Source organism: Petaurus breviceps, unplaced genomic scaffold, assembly GCF_028583685.1.
Source record: "Petaurus breviceps papuanus isolate PSGF00001 unplaced genomic scaffold, PetGlider_PUasm1.0 90865, whole genome shotgun sequence".
NCBI lineage: Eukaryota > Metazoa > Chordata > Mammalia > Diprotodontia > Petauridae > Petaurus > Petaurus breviceps.
In genome coordinates, this window is record NW_027187367.1 from 13,790,874 (window position 1) to 13,812,302 (window position 21,429).

Genomic DNA, 21,429 nt, shown 5'->3' on the forward strand with positions numbered 1-21,429 from the left:
GAGGATGAATTCGTTTTCATTACTGATAAATCATTTGAAACTGCTAACGGACACCAACACTCCAGCCACAAATTACTCTTCCTGAAAACTCCTTAGTCAAACAACTCAAGAGTGTGTTTGACTTAATATTAATATGTGTACCCCATAACCTCCTCTAATTTTCCCTTTGTTAAAAGAATGGAAAGATGTGTACTTTAACAAGGCAAATATAACAGCATCCTCATTACCAGAATAATATTGTCACTTAAACTTGAAGTTTGCTCTGTATATTCTTGTTTGGCATCTGCTTTTTCATCTGTCTCCTCAAACAGTTTTCAGTAATTCTTAGAATTCTTTTTATCTGTCCCTTACACTGTAATTAATTATCCATTGTACATATATAGAGGGTCCCAATAATGGTTTAACACCATTAATGGTTAAAATTGCACTAAAACTTTTGTGATGGCATACACACACACATCAGGATTTATTCAACCATCTTTTCTCAGTCTGTAAATATTTATTAAGCACCTACTACATGCGAGGCACCTTGCTAAGCACTAGAGATACAAAAAAGTAAAAGACAATCCTTGCCTTCAATGAGCTTGCATTCTAATGTGTCACATCAGACACGTAGTTGGGGTTTTCCCCCCAATTTTTTACTGTTACAAATAGTACCCTTATGAATATAAAATGAATTTTATAATTTTATGAATATAAAAAAAAGACAGGTCTTTTTTTCCCATCTGTAACTCTCTTGAGATAGAAACTTAATACTGGATCACTATTTCAAAAGGTGTAAATAATCTGGTAATTTTTTATGTTTAATTCCACATTGCTTCCCAAAACAGTCAGTCCAGATCAATCTTCCACCGACAGTACATTAACATACTTATTCCCCCAAAGTACCACTAACATTGAATCATCTTTCCCAGTTTTGTGACTGTAAAGTGATACCTCCTAGTAATTTTAATATGTATATCTGGGGGTCATAATTTTGAAAAGCTTTTCAGATGGTATTTGTTTTTCCTTGTGAAAACTGCTTCCTTTGACCACTTGTCTATTGAGGAATGAAACTAAAATCTTATTTATGTCAATTCTCTTTAAATTTGGGGTGCTGGACTTTTTTTTTTTTTTTGCCTTTTGGAGGGCACGGCTGGTACGGAACTCAGGTCCTCCTGATTTGAGGGCCAGCACTTTACTCACTGAGCAACCTAGTCGCCCCTGGGTGCTGGACTATCGAAGAGATTTGGGAGTAGGGACTGGGGAGGAGGGGGATGGTGATACATATCTGTGATTGTGGTGGTGTAGCATAATTCCTAATGAGAAAAGTTCCTCCTCTGACACATTTTGGCAGTTCTACAACTTATAGTCTTAGCGAGCTTCTTGGGGAACTGATGAGAAGTTAGGTAACTTATTCAAGGTCACATAGCCAGTATGTGTCACAGGCAGGCCATGTTTTACTGACCATGAAGTCTGCTCTCTCCCCTCTACATCACAATGTTTCTCATCAGATGTTTAATGCAAAGATTCCCCCCTCCCACTCCTGTCAGTAGTTATTATTTTAGCTACATTGTTTTTAAATATGAAAAAGCTTTTTAATGTAATTATAATTGCTTTGTCTTTTATTATTTGTTTATTTACTCTGTTTCACTACTGGTCAGTTTTTCTCCTATCTAGTTATAAAAGATCGTCACTAGCTTTATGTGGTAATAACCAGCCTACGGCAACAAACAACCATTGTTCCCCTGAACCTTTATGTTTCTAAGTGATAACAAAACAAAACAGGTATATACATTGGTTAGGTCTCTTGTACAGCTTATAGTAGGCAAACAGTAACTGTTAAGTCTTCTTAAAGACTGAAATTGCCTTTTTGACCTGGAAAAAAACCAACAAAAAACAAGAGGATACTCAACCTTTCACAGTCATAGGAATTGAGTTGAGTTGGAAGAGAAGTAATAGCTTATATTTATATGGTCCTTAAAAGTTCTTAAAATACTTTTCTATTTAATTTTATTTTACCTTAGAGGTCTTATCTAGTCTTTTCCCTCCTCATTTCTCCCTTCTATACCCCCATATCCCCAGTCTCTCCATTATAACAGAGGCCCAGTAACTGAATCTGGATTTGAACCTTAATCTTCTGAGTTCTTTCTACTATATTGTTCCTGCCACCTATGGTTTAAGTACTATTCTTTTTTTTTTTTAAAGCAATCAGGGTTAAGTAACTTGCTCAAGGTTACACAGCCAGCCATTTCTGGGTGTGGTGCTGAGTATCTGAGCCCGGATTTGATCCAGGTCATCCCAACACTGGAGCCGGTGCTCTTACTTGCTGAGCCACCTGGCTGCCCCTAAGCAATTGGGGTTAAGTAACTTGCTCAAGGTTACACGGCCAGGTGTTTCTGGGTGGGTGCTAAGTGTCTGAGCCGGGGATTCGATCTCCAGGTCTTCTCAACACTGGAGTTGGTGCTCTTACTCGCTGTGCTACCTGGCTGCCCCTAGTACTATTCTATCTTGTGAGAAATATGTTCCTCTAGGAACAGAAAAGCATCTTGGGTACATAAATATCATATCTAGACTCTTGCATTGTTTGGTGGGCATGGAAGGTAAGGGAAGAAGTGGACCTATGTTGATTAAACTTGCCTAAAGTTGGGAAGCATTTTGAATAATAGAATTCCTTTCTCTTATGCCTTTGGGATGTGAAACTTGAGCACACCTATGCCTGGCCTTGACTATATTCAGCCTGTAGCCTCATGATGATATCAGTCAGTATATTCCTAGTCTAGAATGTGGCAGAGAATAGATAAAATGGGTTTGTAATTTCTGGTCCCTCCCAGGCTATGTCTCTGATGCCATAGTTCTTGGTTATATTTTACAGAGACGTTTTCCTCCCCACTTATCCTTTTATTCCCCCCCAGCTCTTTGGCTTTTCCTGTGTTTGATCCTTTGGTGAAGTCATCATCCTTTGTTTCTGATGTCAGGCTATTGCCACCAAAGCAACCTGCAGATTTCGTGTTTAGCTGGAGTAGGAAGGGAGCAATGGTAGGCTATGAGGAGGAGAGAGCCCTAGTTCAAAGGCTTTAAATACATCTTTTGGGTATGTGGGTACTTGTCTTCTGAAGAGCAGAGATCATGTCTCATGTTGCTGGTGTGCTTTGGTGCTCTTTATGTTTTACCACAAAACTAAACAAAACATTTAACACACTTAAAGAACCAACCTCTGTAATCCTACAGTCACAAAAATACAATGGATAGTAGGATGATGCAAAGGCATCAGAAAACTTGTCCTTTAATTACATTGAGTAGGACACCACATATCCTAGCTGGCCAGGAGTATCCCCAAGAGAGCAGAGTCAGTGCCTGTCTGTCTAATTAAGAGGAATTGAAAAGCACCACAGGTGTACCCTAGTAATGTTTTCTGACCCCAGCAAAGGAAGAACAGATTGTAGGGCTTAGCAGGCAGCAAGAGTTAGAAGCTATTATCACAGTGTTGTGGTTTCAACAGAAAGACACTTTCAGACTCCTTGGGAAGCACGCTACTCAAATATATTTATTAACAAGAGAGATCCGGAAAATAGGATGCCCTTCCTCCCTCCTCCATCCCTCAAGGGGGGGAAAAATGATTAATGTTTAAAGTAACACTGCCTAGCAGTTTGAGAACACCTGACCTTTAAAATAGTTGTGATCTAGGACATGGCATCTTAGGATCCAATTACCAATATTTGAAGCCAAATCTGTCACCATATCATCTTTTTAATGAAAACAGACAGCCTTTTCCACAGAGTGTTCAGGCTTCTCCCATTCCAAAGACTTAACTCTTTTCCTTGCCTATATCATTCCTGACAGTTAACAAACATATTATTCCTAAGTTGAGATGCGTTCATTTGGAGACATTAGGAAAGTATTAATGTGAGGAATGGGGGGAAATCCCTATTTGACAAAAATGGATAATCAGAGTGTTTTCTTTCCTAAAGAATTTCATAGCAGAGTGTAAAATGCTAGGAAGGCCATGATTCTAATCCGTGCATCTATTTTGTAAACCACGCAAGCATAGGGAGACAGAACAGAAAGAAAATGCCTATAAAACAGAATTTTTGAAGTCTCCTTTATCAGTTTTTTCAGTGAGTGTCATTTTCTTCATGGACAGAGGTTTTAACAGCTTAAGCTTCTTTTAAATGGTCTGAGGAGAGACAGCAGTGATGTGTGAGGGTTCATTAATTATTTCTCTTACTGATGTTTGCACAGGCAGTCAGGATCATAAATGTCAATCTGTCAAGAGACTGTGATAGGTTCTAAAAAAACTGATTGAGTGCCTCAAAAGCTGTCATCGAGCCCGAGATTAAACAGATTCATCTTTCTTTCTTAGAAGTAAGAAGAGGGAAGCAGGGGGAAGGGCACAAAGGAGGACTTTTTTCCCATTGTTGTGTTTGGCTTCTTCCCCACTCATTTTTTGAATCGTGAGTGCTAGCTTGTATAGAGGCCCACCTGAGATGTCAGGCAGGCCACAGCAGTGCTTAGCAGTCCCAGGTGTATGCAGGCTGCCAACTCCAACATCGATGGGAGATTAAGAGAGATTGAGATTCAACTTTGACAGGCCTGACACAATTTATTTGGGAATTTGGGAGGGAAAACGAGTAATAAAGACAAGAACAGTGACAATAAGGAACAAATGTGAATTTCTGTTGAAGACGAAACAGAATTTTAAAGGAAGTGACTGTTGTCTTCACCCAAGGTTTCTAGTTAAACTGTTTCCAAATCATGAGCTTTTGCACATTTTTCTGAGTTTAGCTGGAAAATTATATTTAGAAAAATTTTCTCTTCCAAAGAGATTACATTTTTAAAAAATTACTATATTTGTCTATCACCAGTTTAAGAGAAATTGCTTTCAAGATATGAGGGTGGCTGGGAGTTGGAGAAAACCATAAATAGATGAAGACTTGTTATTCTCTTTATCATACTATTGTTCTTACTCATTCCTTTCTTTTGATGAGGATCTGATGTCTTTCCCATTCAATTAAGCATTAGTCAGGAAAGTGGAGAGGAATGTATACTAAGGTCAATTTATTTTTGTATAGGATCAGGAAAACTTTGTGAGTAGGTGGTTTCATTAGTGGGGACTAGTCCTTCCACATACAGATATGATATCTTCTGGCCAGATGTTGTTATCTACAAAAGTATATGTTTGGAAATTTGCTATGTTAGATCTCTGTGAAAAGCACTGATAATTCTTGCTTGTGGAAGAATTTTTTAACCTTTTTCTACAGGGCTTGCTGTGTCTAATGAACATGCTCATGAGAACTTATTTCTTCCAACAATCAGAGCTGTGTAAGATGGAATAAAGTTCACCTTCCCTCTCTGCTTCTCCCTATATGGATGTATATACAAGTACACATTCTGGTCATTCCTTTTCCCCTTCCCATTTTGTTGTTCAAGTTATTGACAGTAACCAGGGTGGAATTTGTGAGCAAAAATTCAAAGCCCTCTAAATTTATTCCAGTCTGACAAAGGAAGACCATGATTCCTTTGGTTTTATCCAAAGAAAAAGATAATTCATTTCTTTAGTGTTATCTAGTTTTGTTTTGGGTTTGTTTTTTGTCTTTTCCATCTTTTAGCCATTTTCTAATTGACATAAAATTTATAATTGAATAGTTGAATTATTAGCCCATTATTATGCAGTTAGAAGCCCCTGTACTAGACATCTCTTTCTCTTATATAGGCAACCTACCCCATGGCATATAGTGTTATTAACTAATTAGCAGAGGAGATCTGAATTTCTTTTGCAAGCACAATGATCACGAAGACCACTATTTATTTCATTAGCTTCTAATTAAAACACTAAATTGAATGATGAGAAAATGCCAAAGGATGTTTTACTTTTCTGAACAGTTATCTATGACATAGTCACCTTTAATGGAAGCATGTGAAGTATGTTTTTACAAAGACTATTAAAATAATTTTTATCTTGTTATTTCCAGTAGAGGGGGCATTAGAGGGCATTAGCATTCAGTTCATAGAAAACCTACTAAGTGAAAGTATTCCAGGATAGAAATCTTGTGACAGGCCTCTCCTCCCTCAGGAAAAAAAAAGTTTTTTCTAAAGGTTAGCAAGTGAAATACCATTAATGTTTTGAGAATATTTCCCTGGTTTAATAAAGTATGAACAACTTCAGTTAATGGCACGTCATTTGTTTTGTTGTCAAAATTTTCCACATCTACTTTTCATATGTTTGGACATCTTAGAGTTGGTTTCAGGCTTAGCACTGTAATTGTCAGGAATGATGAGGACCAGGTTTAAAACCTTTCCAGATGACAGTTGGTACAGCTAGAAACCTGTGGAAGGTTTCTTTCCAAACCTAGTGTTGGAAGCCCATACCTGTCTGTTTTGGGCTGAATTAAGAGTGAATGTCTCTGTGCTACATGTGAACTAAAAATGGTGGAAAAATTCAACATAGAGTCATTTTATCATATTTCTAGTGGGCTTATTAGGTAGTGGCCCAAGAAGGGTTGAAAAGCAGCAAGATTAGACTGGTCCACTTACCTGTGAGGAGTCTTACCAACTTGCAGCTTAATGCCAGAGTAGCAAGTAATTTCAAAGTATATTTCAATTATAAAAATTTTAATTATATATAATAAAATTATTTTCTGTTTCATATAACTTCCTAGAGATAATTGCCTTGTTTATTTAAAAAGAGAAAATTGTTTTAGCTTAATTTTTTTGGTAGTATTAAATTGTTTTGGAGTTTTAAGAAACCTCAAAGGCCATCTAGTTCAGCTCCTACCAGAAACACCCCCTCTTCAGCTGTCCCTCAAAAAGTCAAGTATTCTGTTGAGAAATCAACTCTTCTCTAGACTAAATATTCTCGGTTCATTCAACCATTCCTCAAATGACATGGTTTCCAATTTCTATACTACAGGATGTGGTCTGACAAATGCAAAGTACAGTAAAACTCTTCTTTCTTTGTTCTAAATAAAAATTCATGATATTATTCATTCTCTGACTACATTATCTTTGTTAGGATGTTTATGCATTGAAAACAATGAACTTGCACTAAAACCCCTCTATTGTTTCTCACATGATCTGCTAGCTAGCCACATTTTCTCCTTCCTGTACTTATATAGCTCATTTCTTGGCCTTCATCATTCTGAAGATTCTCTTAGGACATGAAGGCAGTTAGATGTCATATTGGATACCTTAAAGGGAGTTTTATGGAACCACTGCTTTTGAAAACAAACTTTCAATCTGAAATATGTACATGATTTGGGGATTCCCTTAATTCTGTTGTCTAATGACATGACTAAAGACAATTCTAGTCTGTACTGCCTGCTCCTCCCTCCTTTTCAAGTGCTTTGCTTGCTTGCCTCCTCAAAATAACAACATTTATAGGCCATCTTGGGAAGGCTCCATTTTTTTATCTTGTCTTTTTTCTCCCCCCTTTTCTCCATCATCTTGTTTAGGCACTCCCCCTCCCCCATGGGAAATGATTATAGTGTGTTCCAGATTTAGATCTTCATCTCAAAACACATTTTTCCTATTTCCTTTCCTCCATAATTTATCTATTTTAAGAAAGCATATCTAAATAAGGTTATTAATACAAATGGCACCATTGCTGGTTTGTGAAAAAAGACCCCCTGGAGAGCAGTGTTAGGTGTATATGGTGAATCCTGTTTGGCTGGTTGCTGTGTAATCATTTACATTTAGATTGTTGTCCTCATAGAGAAAGGGAGGGAAGAACCATAAGAGACTTGTAAGGTGGCAGCCTCAGCCACATCAACAGTTAGGCATCCTTACTTGGGCCCTAAGCAGCTCCCTTCATGAGTTAGGAAACAGACTGAACTTGCTTTGAGTTGTTTTCTTCAGACTTGTTTTGTTGGTTTGTATTGAAGAGGAGATGTCATGTATTATGGGAAGAACTAAATGAGATGAAAAAAAATAGTTTATGATTTACAACAGGGCCTGAGAGGTATTCACACAATACTCCAGGGCTACACAACCTGCGGCCCATGGGCTGCTTTATGGCCACTTGCAGTATGCCAGAGGATTTCCTCTGTAAACAAAGGCTATTTTCCTCTACATTTACACCTGAAATCCTTTGACATGTTGCAAGTGCCCCACTGGTCACAAGTTGTGCAGGCTATAAAGCCAATCATGAGCTGCTCTCCCAAGGACTGCTGCTGTGAATAACTTTAAGGAGCTAATTGCATAGTATAGTCAACTCTCTGTTTATTGAGCAATAAACTAAAGCATAACATTCAAGAAACTAAAGCACAACATTCACAGCAGTATAAAATAACTTATTACTAAGGTGTCCACATAGTCTTAAACAAAACATATCATTTAGTATGTCACAATCTCATCAGTCAATATAGAGTACCAAAGTAAAGTCTTCTTTCATCTTGAGTCTGAGGCTGGCTTCCAGTCATCCTTAGGGGTAGTAGAAAGTACAAATACCATCTACCCCTAGGTCACTATGACAGTAAGTCATAATCTCATCAGTCAATACAGAGTACCCAAGTAAAGTCCTTTTTCATCTTAACTCAAGGCTGACTTCCAAATCCCATGGCTCCTCTTCCATAGACTGACTGCTCCCAACTCTTGTCTGGATTCATACGTAGGCAGCTCTCTGTTCCTGTTTCATACTTCAGCTTACTGCTGCACTCTAAGCTCTTCAAAGTTCCTGTTTCTAGGAAGACAAAGCTTAGCAGAACCACAATAGTATTTACACACATTTCCAGTAGTATCATCTCAATTCACTTTCTGTCTGACAAAATAACACAAATCAACAGTAAAGCCCCAGGCCTTCTGTAACAACAGTAAAGTCCTCTTTCAAAGCTTCTGTAACAGCAGTAAAGTCCTCTTTCAGGGCTTCTGTCTAACAACAACAGGCAGGGTTCTTTTATCTGACAGACCAACAGACAGAGTACTACAAAGCCGAAATCACAAGCATTCTTCTTCTCAGTTCTGCTTGGTCCCAGCTTGTCCTCTAGAGCTTTTCTCTGCTCTGCTTCTTCCTGTTCCACCCTTCCTGTTCCAATCTTTCAGCAAGCTCCTCCCACCGTGGGCTCCATGAGATGACCTTAGTCCTATTAAGAGCTGAGAGGATATCCAAACTCCCTTAGGCCTATTAAGGGCAACACAATGTATACTGATACACCCAGAGGCACTTGAATAGCTGAAACAAGCAGCAAAGTACTACTTTGCTTGTCATTACACAGGCCTGCAGTATTCTGTAGTCAACATGGTGAGTCTAAAAAAAGGCTCGTGAAATAAAAGAGTAAGGATGAGTTTACTTAAAGAGAGGGCAGAAAAAAACAGATGTTAAACTACCCTCCTGTAATAAAATGCTTAGTGTGAATGACTCACTAAAAGGAGCCCTTGTATTGGATACATGGGGAATTCTCAAGGGGTAAGTTTTTGAAACTGCAATTATTCTTCTCCCTGTTTTGTACAGGCAGCGGGCAACATTGACTTATTAATAAGTAGGTTTGCATGAATAGAGCACCAGCCCTGGAGTCAGGAGGACCTGAGTTCAAATCCGGCCTCAGACACTTAATACGCACACACACACACACACACACACACACACACACACACACTCACTAGCCGTATGACCTTGGGCAAGTCACTTAACCCCAATTGCCCTGCAAAAAAAAGGCCAAAAAAAAAAATACTAAGTAGGTTTGCAGTAGGGGGCTATGTAATTTGGCAAATCATACTACCTTTGCTTAGGTGACATGGGTGGCATTTGTAACCTGCGTGGGTAATGAACATTTTTGCATTTTAATTTGTTTAAGGCTAAAAAACAATACTTTGTATAGTCTGTGTTGTCAGCATGCCTCCATGGTGTTGGTTCAGCAGTAGCTACTACTACTAGTGTTGTGATACCAGTGTTACTTTTGTCTCTTGGTAGCCTTTCACTTTAGAATGTGAAATAAACGCATCTTCTTTCTTAAATATTTGCTGATTTCAGGTTTAGCAGAGCAGAGAGGATAATGTAAAATTCCCAGTTACTATGAGGCATTAATACCAAATGCCTCATTGTTTACATACAGTAGAAACATCTGACTTAGCACTTTTTAGCTAGGAAAAGAGATGAACAGTCAGAAAATGTTCAGTCATGTTGGACTCTTCTCATGACCCCATTTGGGGTATTCTTTTGGCAAAGATCCTGGAGTGGTTTGCCATTTCTTTCACTTCGTTTTACAGATGAGGAACTGAAACACAGAATTAAGTGATTTGACCAGGGTCACATAGCTAGTAAGTGTCTGAAGCTGGGTTTGATCTCAGGAAGATGAGTCTTCCTGCTCCAGGCCCAGTACTTTTAACTACTGCACCACCTAGCTCTCCAAGTCAAAAATCAATCAAGTAGGGGTGGCCAGGTGAATAGAGCACCGGCCCTGGAGTCAAGAGGACCTGAGTTCAGATCCAGCCTCAGACACTTACTACACACAAACTAAACAAAAAAACTAGCCATGTGACATTGGGCAAATCACTTAACCCCAAGTGCCCTCCAAAAAGCAAAAAAATAAAATAAAAGTCCTCACCTTAAAAAAAGAAATGAATCAGTAGCAAAAAGAGTTTAATGAGTAGTGTTAAAGTCAAGAGACCTGGGTTTTAAATTACAGCAGTGACAAGTCACTGTCACTTGAGAATCCCTATCTTCACCTGTATAAGAATAATTACACTTGGTGAACACAGTTAGACATGTCTGAGGTTTTATCACTGATAAAATATTTCTGGGGTACGAATAGTGGCTCATAGGCACCAAGCAAGGCACTGTGCTGGGGCTTTGAGGTATATAGGGATCTGCCTTCAAGACTAAAACATTTTATGTAGGAAAAGAGAGTGCTTAATAACCAGATCTTCAGAGCCAAATGGTCAACACAGCAAATACTAAAGTATTGTGAAATTTTTTAACCTTGAAACTCTATTTAAGCTCCACCTCCCCACCCCCATCAAAAAAAAAGGACTAGAGATACATGTTTACCATGAGATTGAATAGTGAAATTAGGTAAAATCAGAATCTTAAGTATCTTGACACCTAGAAATCCTGCCTGCTGAGTTCTGACTACAGCCTAGGATAGAACCTTAATTTTCTCACCCGCTTCATTGGCCAGGGGTTAACATTGTCTCCACATCTGTGTTCTGAGCAGATTCACAGTCTGAGAGTGATGCTTCCCCAGTGAAGCGACCAAGGCTACTGGACAGCAATGACCGACCTGAGGAAGCTGGCCGTTCTAAACAAAAGAGTCGGCGCCGCTGCTTCCAGTGCCAGACGAAACTTGAGCTGGTCCAACAAGAACTGGGATCATGTCGCTGTGGTGAGTGCCCTCCTCCTCCATTGTATGGTGAGAGCCAAGATTTTTTAGAGAGTGAGTGCTGTCAGCCCCATGGCTTGACAAATACAGATCCTGGAGGAGAAATGTTGCAAAAAAGTAAGACCCAAGTCATTGTCCTTTCTCTGCAGTATGGTCTTCCAAATGCGGTCCTCTCTATAGATTGGGGCCACTCTTCAGCTTACCAAGTGTGTGTCTCACAGCCCTTCAGGTTCTGGCCCACTATAGGACACACAGCCTGTAAGAACTCATATTAGTAGATTCTTTTCTCCTCCCTCAAAGTCCTGATCATTTCACATAGAATACAGAGCTCACAGGCAGACTTTTCCTAATAGGAATTTTTCCTTTGTTGATTTCTTATTGGTTTGTCATTATGAATACTATACTAGTCTCACACTCACCACAGCTCCCAAATTGACTGCACCTTGAATAATGCCTCAGAATGTCAAATCCACACTTTTTTTAAAAAAAGCTATGCAAGTGGAGCCAAAGCCTGGTAGAAACTAAACTAGACCCGAAAAAAAGACCATGCCAGAGGTCATTGAAGACCTTTAATAAAAATGAGAAATGTGACTTCTAGCATTTAGAGTTTTATTCTTCAGGCAGCCACAGTGTAATGCCTTTTTAGGTTGTGCCATTGCAGTGACCATCACGAAAGTGAAGGTGATGGCAGGTGTATCTATTCAGAAGTTAATTAAAATTTTAGTGGACTGGCAGCTTTTCTCATTTATCTCCCATTCTACTTTAGAGGTGTTTGGGGTTTTGTGCTTTGTTTTTAAAATTCACAGTGTTGCCTTCCTCAACTTATGAAATGCAAGTGACTTTACATTTGTGGTACTTAACTTACAGATGACTGCTCTGAAGTTTTCCCTATTCCCCACACTGTCAGATTTTCTTCCCACTTCCAGTGTGGGGAAAGTTGAGTCTGAGTTCTCTCATTTAGAAGCAAACCAAAACAGTTGAGTGAATGCCATACATAGCAAATTAAATGAACTTGTGTTAGGACCAGGTTACTTAATTTAAATAGACAATTTCTCCCCCCAAGTTACTTTCAAAGAAAAGTTTGATTAGAAATATTAGTATCTTTCTAGCATACTTTGGAGTTTCTTGCCTAACACCTCAGAAATATTTTCAAAATATTCTTTTGGAGGGGCGGCCAGGTAGCACAGCAAGTAAGATCACCGGCTCCAGTGTTGAGAAGACCTGGAGATCGAATCCCGGGCTCAGACACTTAGCACCCACCCAGAAATAACTGGCCGTGTAACCTTGAGCAAGTTACTTAACCCCAATTGCTTAGGGGCGGCCAGGTGGCTCAGCGAGTAAGAGTACCGGCTCCAGTGTTGGGACGACCTGGAGATCTAATCCCGGGCTTGGACACTCAGCACCACACCCAGAAATAACTGGCCGTGTAACCTTGAGCAAGTTACTTAACCCTGATTGCTTAAAAAATATATATATATATTCTTTTGGAGTGTTATGTGTATACTCTAGTGTATAATGCCAACTCTTTATAATTACTGCAAGATAATGTATAAAAAACTTTATGCCTAACTATAGCAGTAAAAAACTTAGATTCATCCCTCCTCTCCCTCTGGCCACATATATCATGTCACATAAGGGCAAAAATCTGCTAGTTACAGTATTTTAGGCCAGCATATTTCTCACGGTCTGGTTTTATTTCCTGCTTTTAAAACATCTGCCTCCCAGCTAGAGCTACAGGAGATCAGGCTGAGCCAGCCATGGCTATTAAAAGCCTCAGACCCATTCTGTGAGAAAATCAGCTTTGTGCTTTTCCTTCTCCCTCTTCATGAGAAGCATAGTGGTAGCAGCTGTAAGGGTCATTCCTTTGCTGACCTTCAGCAGAAAGCATCTCCCAGCGTAAACTTCCAAAGAATTAAATTATGGTGACAGTTCAACTTGCAACATTGCTTTAAAATACAAAAATGACTAAGTGACTAGATTGTGTTTCTGCTTATAATGTTTGTTCAAGAGATTGCCAAGCATTGCTAATGATAGGGCAGGTAAAATTAGTTGCTGGGTTGTTAGTTATAGGGACAGCTGTTCTGACTGAATCCTGTGTCTTCAAAAGAAACCTTACACCCAGAAACACCTGGCCATGTAACCTTGAGCAAGTTACTTAACCCCAGTTGCTTAGGGGAGGTCAGGTGGCACAGTGAGTAAGAGCACCAGCTCCAGAGTTGGGATGACATGGGATCAAATCCGAGCTCAGATACTTAGCACTACACCCAGAAATAACTGGCCCTGTAACCTTGAACAAGTTGCTTAACCCCAATTGCTTTTAAAAAAAAAGAAAGAAAGAAACCTTAACTTCTTTGTCCAGGTAAGACTGTGAAAAGGAATAGACCCCAGCCTCTTCATAGAGACTTATCAAAAAAGGGAAAACACCAGTTTCCACTGCATTGCCTGTCATGATTCCATCCACCATCCTGAACAAAGCTCTTCAATTATAGCTTTGTACAAAATTCTCATTCTTTTTTTTATTCATTTTTCAAATGCTTTATTAACTTCTGATTTACATCATAATTTCCACCAGATTTTAGGTTACAATTTTTCTCCCTGTTTTTCCCCTACCCACACCCCAGAATAGCAGTCCCACAGGATATCCCCTCCTCCAGTCTGCTCTCTCCCATATCTTCTCCCATGCCCCCTTAGATTTTTCCAGTAGGGCATGGTGGATCTCTGTCCCAGTGCCTGTATATCTTCTTTCCCAATTACATATAAGATAGTATTAATAATAGTATATATGTATATACAATTTTAAACATTTGATTTTAAAACTTTGAATTCCAGATTCATTCCCTTCCTCCCTTGTCACCCACCTTTACTGGGAAGATAAGCAGTTCAGTAGAGATTGTACATGTGTAGCTAATGCAAAACATTAACAAAGTAGATATATTGTAAAAGATTGACTATAGGGGGTGGAGCCAAGATGGCAGAATAGAAGCACGACCTTCCTGCAGCTCCGCTTTCCACCCTCCCCAATCCATGTAAAAAGGGGACTCTAAACAAACTTTGGAGCTGCAGAACCCACAAAATGACACAGAGAAGCTAACCTCCCACTGAGGACAGCCCAACAGGCTGGCAGGAATCCACTGCAGCATATCTGGGAGCCGAGCCCAGCCCCAGGGCAGGCCTAACCAGCCTCGGCCAGAGGGACTCCAGATCAGCAGCAGCTGTGGCCATTTCCAGATTTATCAACACATAGATGCAAAGGACAAAGTGAGAGGTCAGTACCGTCTGGACTTTGGGACCAGTAAGTGGGAGTGCATGGCTTTTGCCCCCAGGGTGAAAAGCCGGAGACCGGCACAGCCAGCCAGGCTTTAGCCTGCAGAGTGTAGGGGGACCAAGCACCAGTCTGACGGGTAATTGCTCTTGCTTTAACCTGCTTGGATCTGGATTGCAGTCTAGGGTGGAAGTTCTGGGGTGTGTGTCCAGCTTGCCAGAGCATGTGGAGACCTCAGAGAGGGCACCCATCTAATACCTCCAGCAGCTGAGAAAACCCCAGCGTTTGGGACGAAAGCTCCCCTGTCTAGTGGCAGAGTCCTATGGTGGCAAAAAGCCCAAAAGTCAAGTAATTGAGTGGCAAAATGATCAGGCAAAGGAAACAAAGCAGACAGAAGATTCCAACATTACACTCCTATTTTGGGGACAAAAAGGAGCAAAGCATGGAACAGGAGGAAAACAGTGAAGTCAGAACTCCTGCACCAAAAGCTTCAAAGGAAAATACGAGCTGGTTACAGGCCATAGAGGACCTCAAGAAAGATTTTGAAAACCAAATAAGAGGAGTGGAGGAAAAATTGAGAAGAGAAATGAGAACAATGCAAGAAAATTACAAAATGAGAGTCAACAGCCTGACTGAGGAAAATAATACCTTAAAAAACAGACTGACTCAAATGGCAAAGGAGGCCCAAAAAAGGCAATGAGGAGAAGAATGCCTTAAAAAGTCAAATTTGCCAGATGGAAAAAGAATCTCAAAAACTCAATGAGGAGAATCATTGCTTCAGAATTAGATTGGAGCAAATGGAAGCTAATGACTTCGTGAGAAATCAAGATGCTGTTAAACAGATCCAAACAAATGAAAGAATAGAAGGCAATGTGAAATATCTCATGGGAAAAACAACTGACCTGGAAAATAGATCCAGGAGAGATAATTTAAAAATTATTGGACTGCCTGAAAACCATGACCAAAGTAAGAACCTAGAAATCATCCTCCAGGAAGTTCTCAAAGAAAACTGCCCTGATGCTTTAGTACCAGAGGGCAAAATAGAGGTTGAAAGAATCCACCGATCACCTCCTGAAAAAGATCCCCAAAAGAAAACTCCTAGGAATATTATAGCCAGGTTCCAGAATTCCCAGATTAAGGAGAGAATATTACAAGCAGCCAGAAAGGAACAATTTGAATATTGTGGAAACACAATCAGGATAACCCAGGATCTGGCAGCTTCTACACTGAGGGATCGAAGGGCTTGGAATATGATATTCTGGAGGTCATAGGAGCTGGGATTAAGACCAAGAGTCAGACCTACCCAGCAAAACTGAGTATCATGTTTCAGGGGAAAATGTGGTCATTCAGTGGAATAGAGGACTTTCAAGCATTCTTGCTGAAAAAACCAGAGTTGAATAGAAAATTTGACGTTCAGATACAAGAAGCAAGAGAAGCATGAGAAGGTAAACAGGGAAGAGGAATCATAAGGAACTTATCAAAGTTGAACTGTTTACATTCCTACATGAAAAAACAATAATTGTAACTTATGAAACTTTTCTCAGTAGTTGAAGGGAATAGAAATATATATATATATATATATATATATATATATATATATATATGTCTATATATGAGGGCATATGGGCATATGAATACATATGTGAATGTGTGTATATATGTTTATGGGTATACATAGATAGAGGGCACAGGACCAATTTAACAGGAAGGGATGATACTTAAAAGGTGAAATTAAGAGGTGAGAAGAATATAATGAGAGGAGATGGAGAGAGACAGATTGGGGAAAACTATCTCATACAGAAGAGGCAAGGGAAAATGGTTACAATGGAGGGGAAGAATAGGAAGGGAATGGGTCAACCTTATTCCCGTTGAATTTGGCTTGAGGAAGGAGTAAAATACACACTAAATAGGGTATCTCACCCTCCAGGAGAATAGAGGGGGAAGGGGATGAGAGGGGGGATGATAGAAGGGAGGGTAGGCTGGGAGGGAGGGAAGTTAGAAGCACTCACTTTTGAAAATAGATGGGATCAAAGTAGAGAATAGATATAGTGGGAGGTGGGATAGGAGGGAGGGAAATATAGTCAGTCCTTTACAATATATCTACTATGTTATTGTTTTGCATTAGCCACACATGTATAACCTATACTGAACTGTATATCTTCCCAGTAAGGGTGGGTGACAAGGAAGGAAGGGAATGAATCTGGAATTGAAAGTTATAAAATCAAATATTCAAATATATACATATATGTATATATATGTATGTGTGTATATATTTATATACTATTATTAATACCATCTTACATGTAATTGGGAAATAAGATATACAGGCACTGAGGCTTAGAGATCCACTGTAAAAGTAGAAAGGGGTATGGGAGAAAATATAGGAGAGAACAGATTGGAGGAGGGGATATCCTGTGGGACAGCTATTTTGGGGCAGTGGGTAGGGGAAAATCGGGTAGAAAATTTGTAACTCAAAGTCTGGCAGAAACGAATGAAGTAAATCAGAAGTTAATAAAGCATTAAAAAAAAAAAAAAGACTGACTATATTTCCCTCCCTCCTATCCCACCACCCACTTGTTCTGTTCTCTACTTTGATCCCGTCCGTTTTCGAAAGTGAGTGCTTCCATCTTCCCTCCCCCCCCAGCCTGCCCTCCCTTCCATCATCCCCCTCTCATCCCCTTCCCCCTACTCTCCTGTAGCGTGAGATACCCTATTTAGTGTGTATTTCATTCCCTCCCTGAGCCAAATTCAGTGAGAATAAGGTTGACCCATACCCTTTTGCCTTCCTATTCTTCCCCTCTATTGTAACCCTTTTCCCTTGCTTCTTCTTTATGAGATAGTTTACCCCATTCTGTCTCTCTCCGTCTCCTTTTATTATATTCTTCTCTCACCTCTTAATTTCATCTTTTAAGTATCATCCTTTCCTGTTAAATTGGTCCTGTGCCTTCTATCTATGTATACCTGTAAGCATATATACACACATTCACACATGTATTCATACACCCGTATACCCTCCAATATAGACATATGCATACATTTTTTTTCTATTCCCTTCAACTATTTTCATACTGAGAAAAGTTTCATCAGTTACAATTATCGCTTTTCCATGTAGGAATGTTAATAGTTCGACTTTCATCAGTGGCTTATAATATCTTTTCCCTGTTTACCTTCTCATGCTTCTCTTGCTTCTTATATCTGGATATCAAATTTTCTATTCAACTCTGGTTTTTTTCATCAAGAATGCTTGAAAGTCCTGTATTCCACTGAATGACCATATTTTCCCCTGAAACATGATACTCAGTTTTGCTGGGTAGGTGACTCTTGGTTTTAATCCCAGCTCCTCTGCCCTCTGGAATATCCTATTCCAGGCCCTTCGACCCCTTAGCTTAGAAGCTGCCAGATCCTGTGTTATCCTGATTTTGTTTCCACAATATTCAAATTATTTCTTCCTGGCTGCTCGTAATATTCTCTCCTTGATCTGGGAATTCCAGAACCCAGTTATAATATTCCTAGGACTTTTCTTTTTGGGATCTTTTTCAGGAGGTGATCGGTTGATTCTTTCAACCTCTATTTTGCCCTCTGGTTCTAAAACATCAGGGCAATTTTCCTTGAGAATTTCTTGGAGGATGATTTCTATGTTCTTTCCCTGATCATGGCTTTCAGGTAGTCCAATAATTTTTAAATTATCTCTCCTGGATCTATTTTATGGGTCAGTGGTTTTTCCCATGAGATATTTCACATTGCCTTCTATTCTTTCATTTGTTTGGATCTGTTTAACATCATCTTAATTTCTCTTAAAGTCACTAGCTTCCCTTTGCTCCAATCTAAATCCGAGGGAACGATTCTCCTCATTGAGTTTTTGAGATTCTTTTTCGATCTGGCAAATTCGACTTTTCAAGGCATTCCTCTCCTCATTGCCTTTTTGAGCCTCTTTTGCCAATTGAAGTCAGTCTGCTTTTTAAGGTGTGATTTTCCTGAGTCAGGCTGTTGACTCTCATTTTGTAATTTTCTTGTATCTTTCTCATTTCTCTTCCCAATTTTTCCTCCACTTCTCTTATATGGTTCTTTAGGTCCTCTATGGCCTGTAACCAGCTTGTATTTTCCTTTGAAGCTTTTGGTGCAGGAGTTCTGACTTCACTGTCTTCTTCCTTTTCCATGCTTTGCTCCTTTTTGTCCCCAAAATAGGAGTCTAATGTTGGAGTCTTCTGTTTGTTTTGCTTCCTTTGTCTGGTCATGTCGCCCCCTCAGTCACTTGACCCCTGGGCTTTTTGCCACAGTAGGACTCTGCCACCAGACAGGGGAGCTTTTGTCCCAAATGCTGGGGTTTTCTCAGCTGCCAGAGGTATTAGTTGGGTGCCCTCCACACTCTTTGGCAAGCTGGTCATGCCCCCCCAAGACCTCCACCCTAGACTGCAGTCCAGATCCAAGCAGGTTAAAGCAAGAGTGATTACCCCTCAGACTGGTTGCTTGGTCCCCCTACACTCTGCAAGCCAGGAGCTGAAGCTGCCATGTTTCAGTGGCTGCACGGCCACAGCTCAGAGGCCAACTGTACTCCCAACTACTGGTCCCAAAGTCCAGACTGCACTGACCTCTCACTTTGTCCTCTGCATCTGTGTGTTGATGAATCTGGAAACAGCCACAACTGCTGGTGATCTGGAGTCCCTCCAGCCAGCGGCCAGTCAGGCCCACCCTGGGGCTAAAACCTCGGGCTCATGCTGGCCTTGGCTCGGCTCCCAGAGCCCTGTGCTAGCTGATTCCTGCCGGCCTGCTGGGCTGTCCTCAGCAGGAAGTTAGCTTCTCTGAGTCATTTTGTGGGTTCTGCAGCTCCAAAGTTTGTTTAGAGTCCCCTTTTTACATGGATTGGGGAGGGTGGAAGCTGGAGCCGCACAGAGGTCCTGTTTCTACTCCACCATCTTGACTCTGCCCAAAATTCTCATTCTAAGAAAGTAAATCTGTCAGCTGCAAGCTTGTACAGATGGAGCTGTATAAAGAGAATCCAAAGTGACCAAGCCCCTTCATACAAGGAATCATACATACCAGGTGAAGAGGAACACAAACCAAGGGGATCTCAAGTGTGGTCAGAGGGTAACTTTGGTTTGTGTACTAGGTTCGAGTCTCACCTCTGACACAAACTGGACTTGTGACCATAGGCAAGTCACTTCATAGTGCCATAGGCACCCAGTCAATTCTGTAAGACTGAATGTAGCAGAGGTGCCACCCTTCATTGGTTAAAGGAATTTCCTTACCTGGATGTTCCTTATACTAGTGAAATCAAAGTTCTAGTCTATATCCCTATTGGGGGAAGGTGGGGTTTGGCACTTGATAACTATTTAATGTCTATTTTTAATTTTTTTAATTAAATTTTTTTTTATTTCCAGGTGACCTGCCTTCTCTCCCCCTAATCTCTTAACTCCTTTACTCCACATTGAGAAAACAAGAAAAATCAAACTTCTTACCTGTTAGTTTTATAATTGAATCCTCCTATAAATGGGAAAGTAGGCAGGATAAGAGAATTAAAGAACAGATTACATGGTCCAGAAGCAGAGGTTACCCAGTGACAGGATCCCACAGCTGCTAGTGCATTCTTTCCTCCCAAAAATAGTTTATAAAACATGCATGCATGTGTGTAAATTTTGTCTCCCTCTGCCCTTAGCGACTGTTACACTCTTGTCTTTGTGTTTCAGGTGTTTAGTGCAGTGCCCAGAATGTGATAAGCAGTTAATAAATGTTTGTTCATTAATCAGTTACAGATATACATGTCTTTATGCATCACAGATATAGATAATGTACAGTAGATACATGAATATACAATAGATAGATATACAGTCATAGATATCATAGGGGTCCCTAGAGGACAGTTAGTCCAATCTCTTAAGAGATTGATGAGGAAATAGTCCCAGAGAGGTTAAGTAATAGATGACAGAGCAAGGATTTAACACTCTTGAGTTCAACACTTTCCACCATACAACAGTACCTTATTTTCTGGCTTGATTCCTATGTAATTGGTGTCCCACACATATGCTGTATCATCATTTATTCAGATTTGGATGTTTGCTCTTGGTATCCGCATTCTGGCATGCTCTGTGTCTAGCTGTTGAAGCCCTAAGGGTCTCATGGCAGTTTTTCCAAAGACTTGGTCCCTGAATCTGTGCTTTAGTTTTCACTAAGGAAGCTCCTTAAGCAGCCTAATTATCTCCTCAAGATACCCACATTACAGTCATTCCTTGTATCATCACTTTACCTGTTACAGCTGTTTTTAAGGCTGTCTCCAACTTGTTTGGCCCAGCATGTTCCTTCAGCTCCATATTAGAAACATAGGATTTTTCTTTATGTCATATGCCTGTATTCCTGTCTCAAGAATAGCTGAGTCCTTACTATTATACAGATTTGCCATAGTGGATCAAGCAAGGTGGTCCATCTAGTTTGCTGTCTTGCCTCTGGCAAACAAGAATTCACATTTCAACACCAAATGTTCCAGTAGTGCTATAGCTATATTTCCCAGTTTACTTGGTAGCTTCACAAAACCACCTGTAGAAAGTATCTAGAGTGCATATTAATGATGATATTGTATCCTTTCAGGTCTGGTTACCTTGGCTGTCTCTGTTACATTCTTGTGTGGTTCATCACGCTGTCACACTTAGGAGTCTTGAATTCCTAGAGCTGTCACAGAGATATTTTAGAAATCAGTATTCCCCACAGATCCAAATGGGCTGTTTGTGAAGGACAGAAATAGCGTCTTTTTTGATTGTTGTTTGGGGAGCTTGACTGTTCCACTAGAAGCAGGTGGGTTTAGTTAGGGCAAAGCAAAGTTCCTGGGTATGAGGTTGCTTAGGGAAAGTTGAGAATGTGAATTGGACCACCCACCAGCATTATATT

At 40.0% G+C, this 21,429-nt stretch overlaps 1 protein-coding gene across 4 annotated transcripts in view; it reads left to right on the forward strand.

The window, feature by feature from the left end:
• ZFAND3 (zinc finger AN1-type containing 3) overlaps positions 1–21,429 on the forward strand; it is a 398,518-nt gene that overhangs the window by 332,087 nt on the left and 45,002 nt on the right. For 3 of the 4 annotated variants that reach the window (XM_069073600.1, XM_069073601.1, XM_069073602.1), the window contains one exon: positions 11,127–11,294. In XM_069073600.1, coding sequence (XP_068929701.1) covers positions 11,127–11,294 — 168 coding nt within the window. Of the gene's footprint in view, positions 1–11,126; positions 11,295–19,931; positions 20,153–21,429 lie in introns of those variants that run through there. The other variant, XM_069073603.1, reaches the window with a different exon arrangement.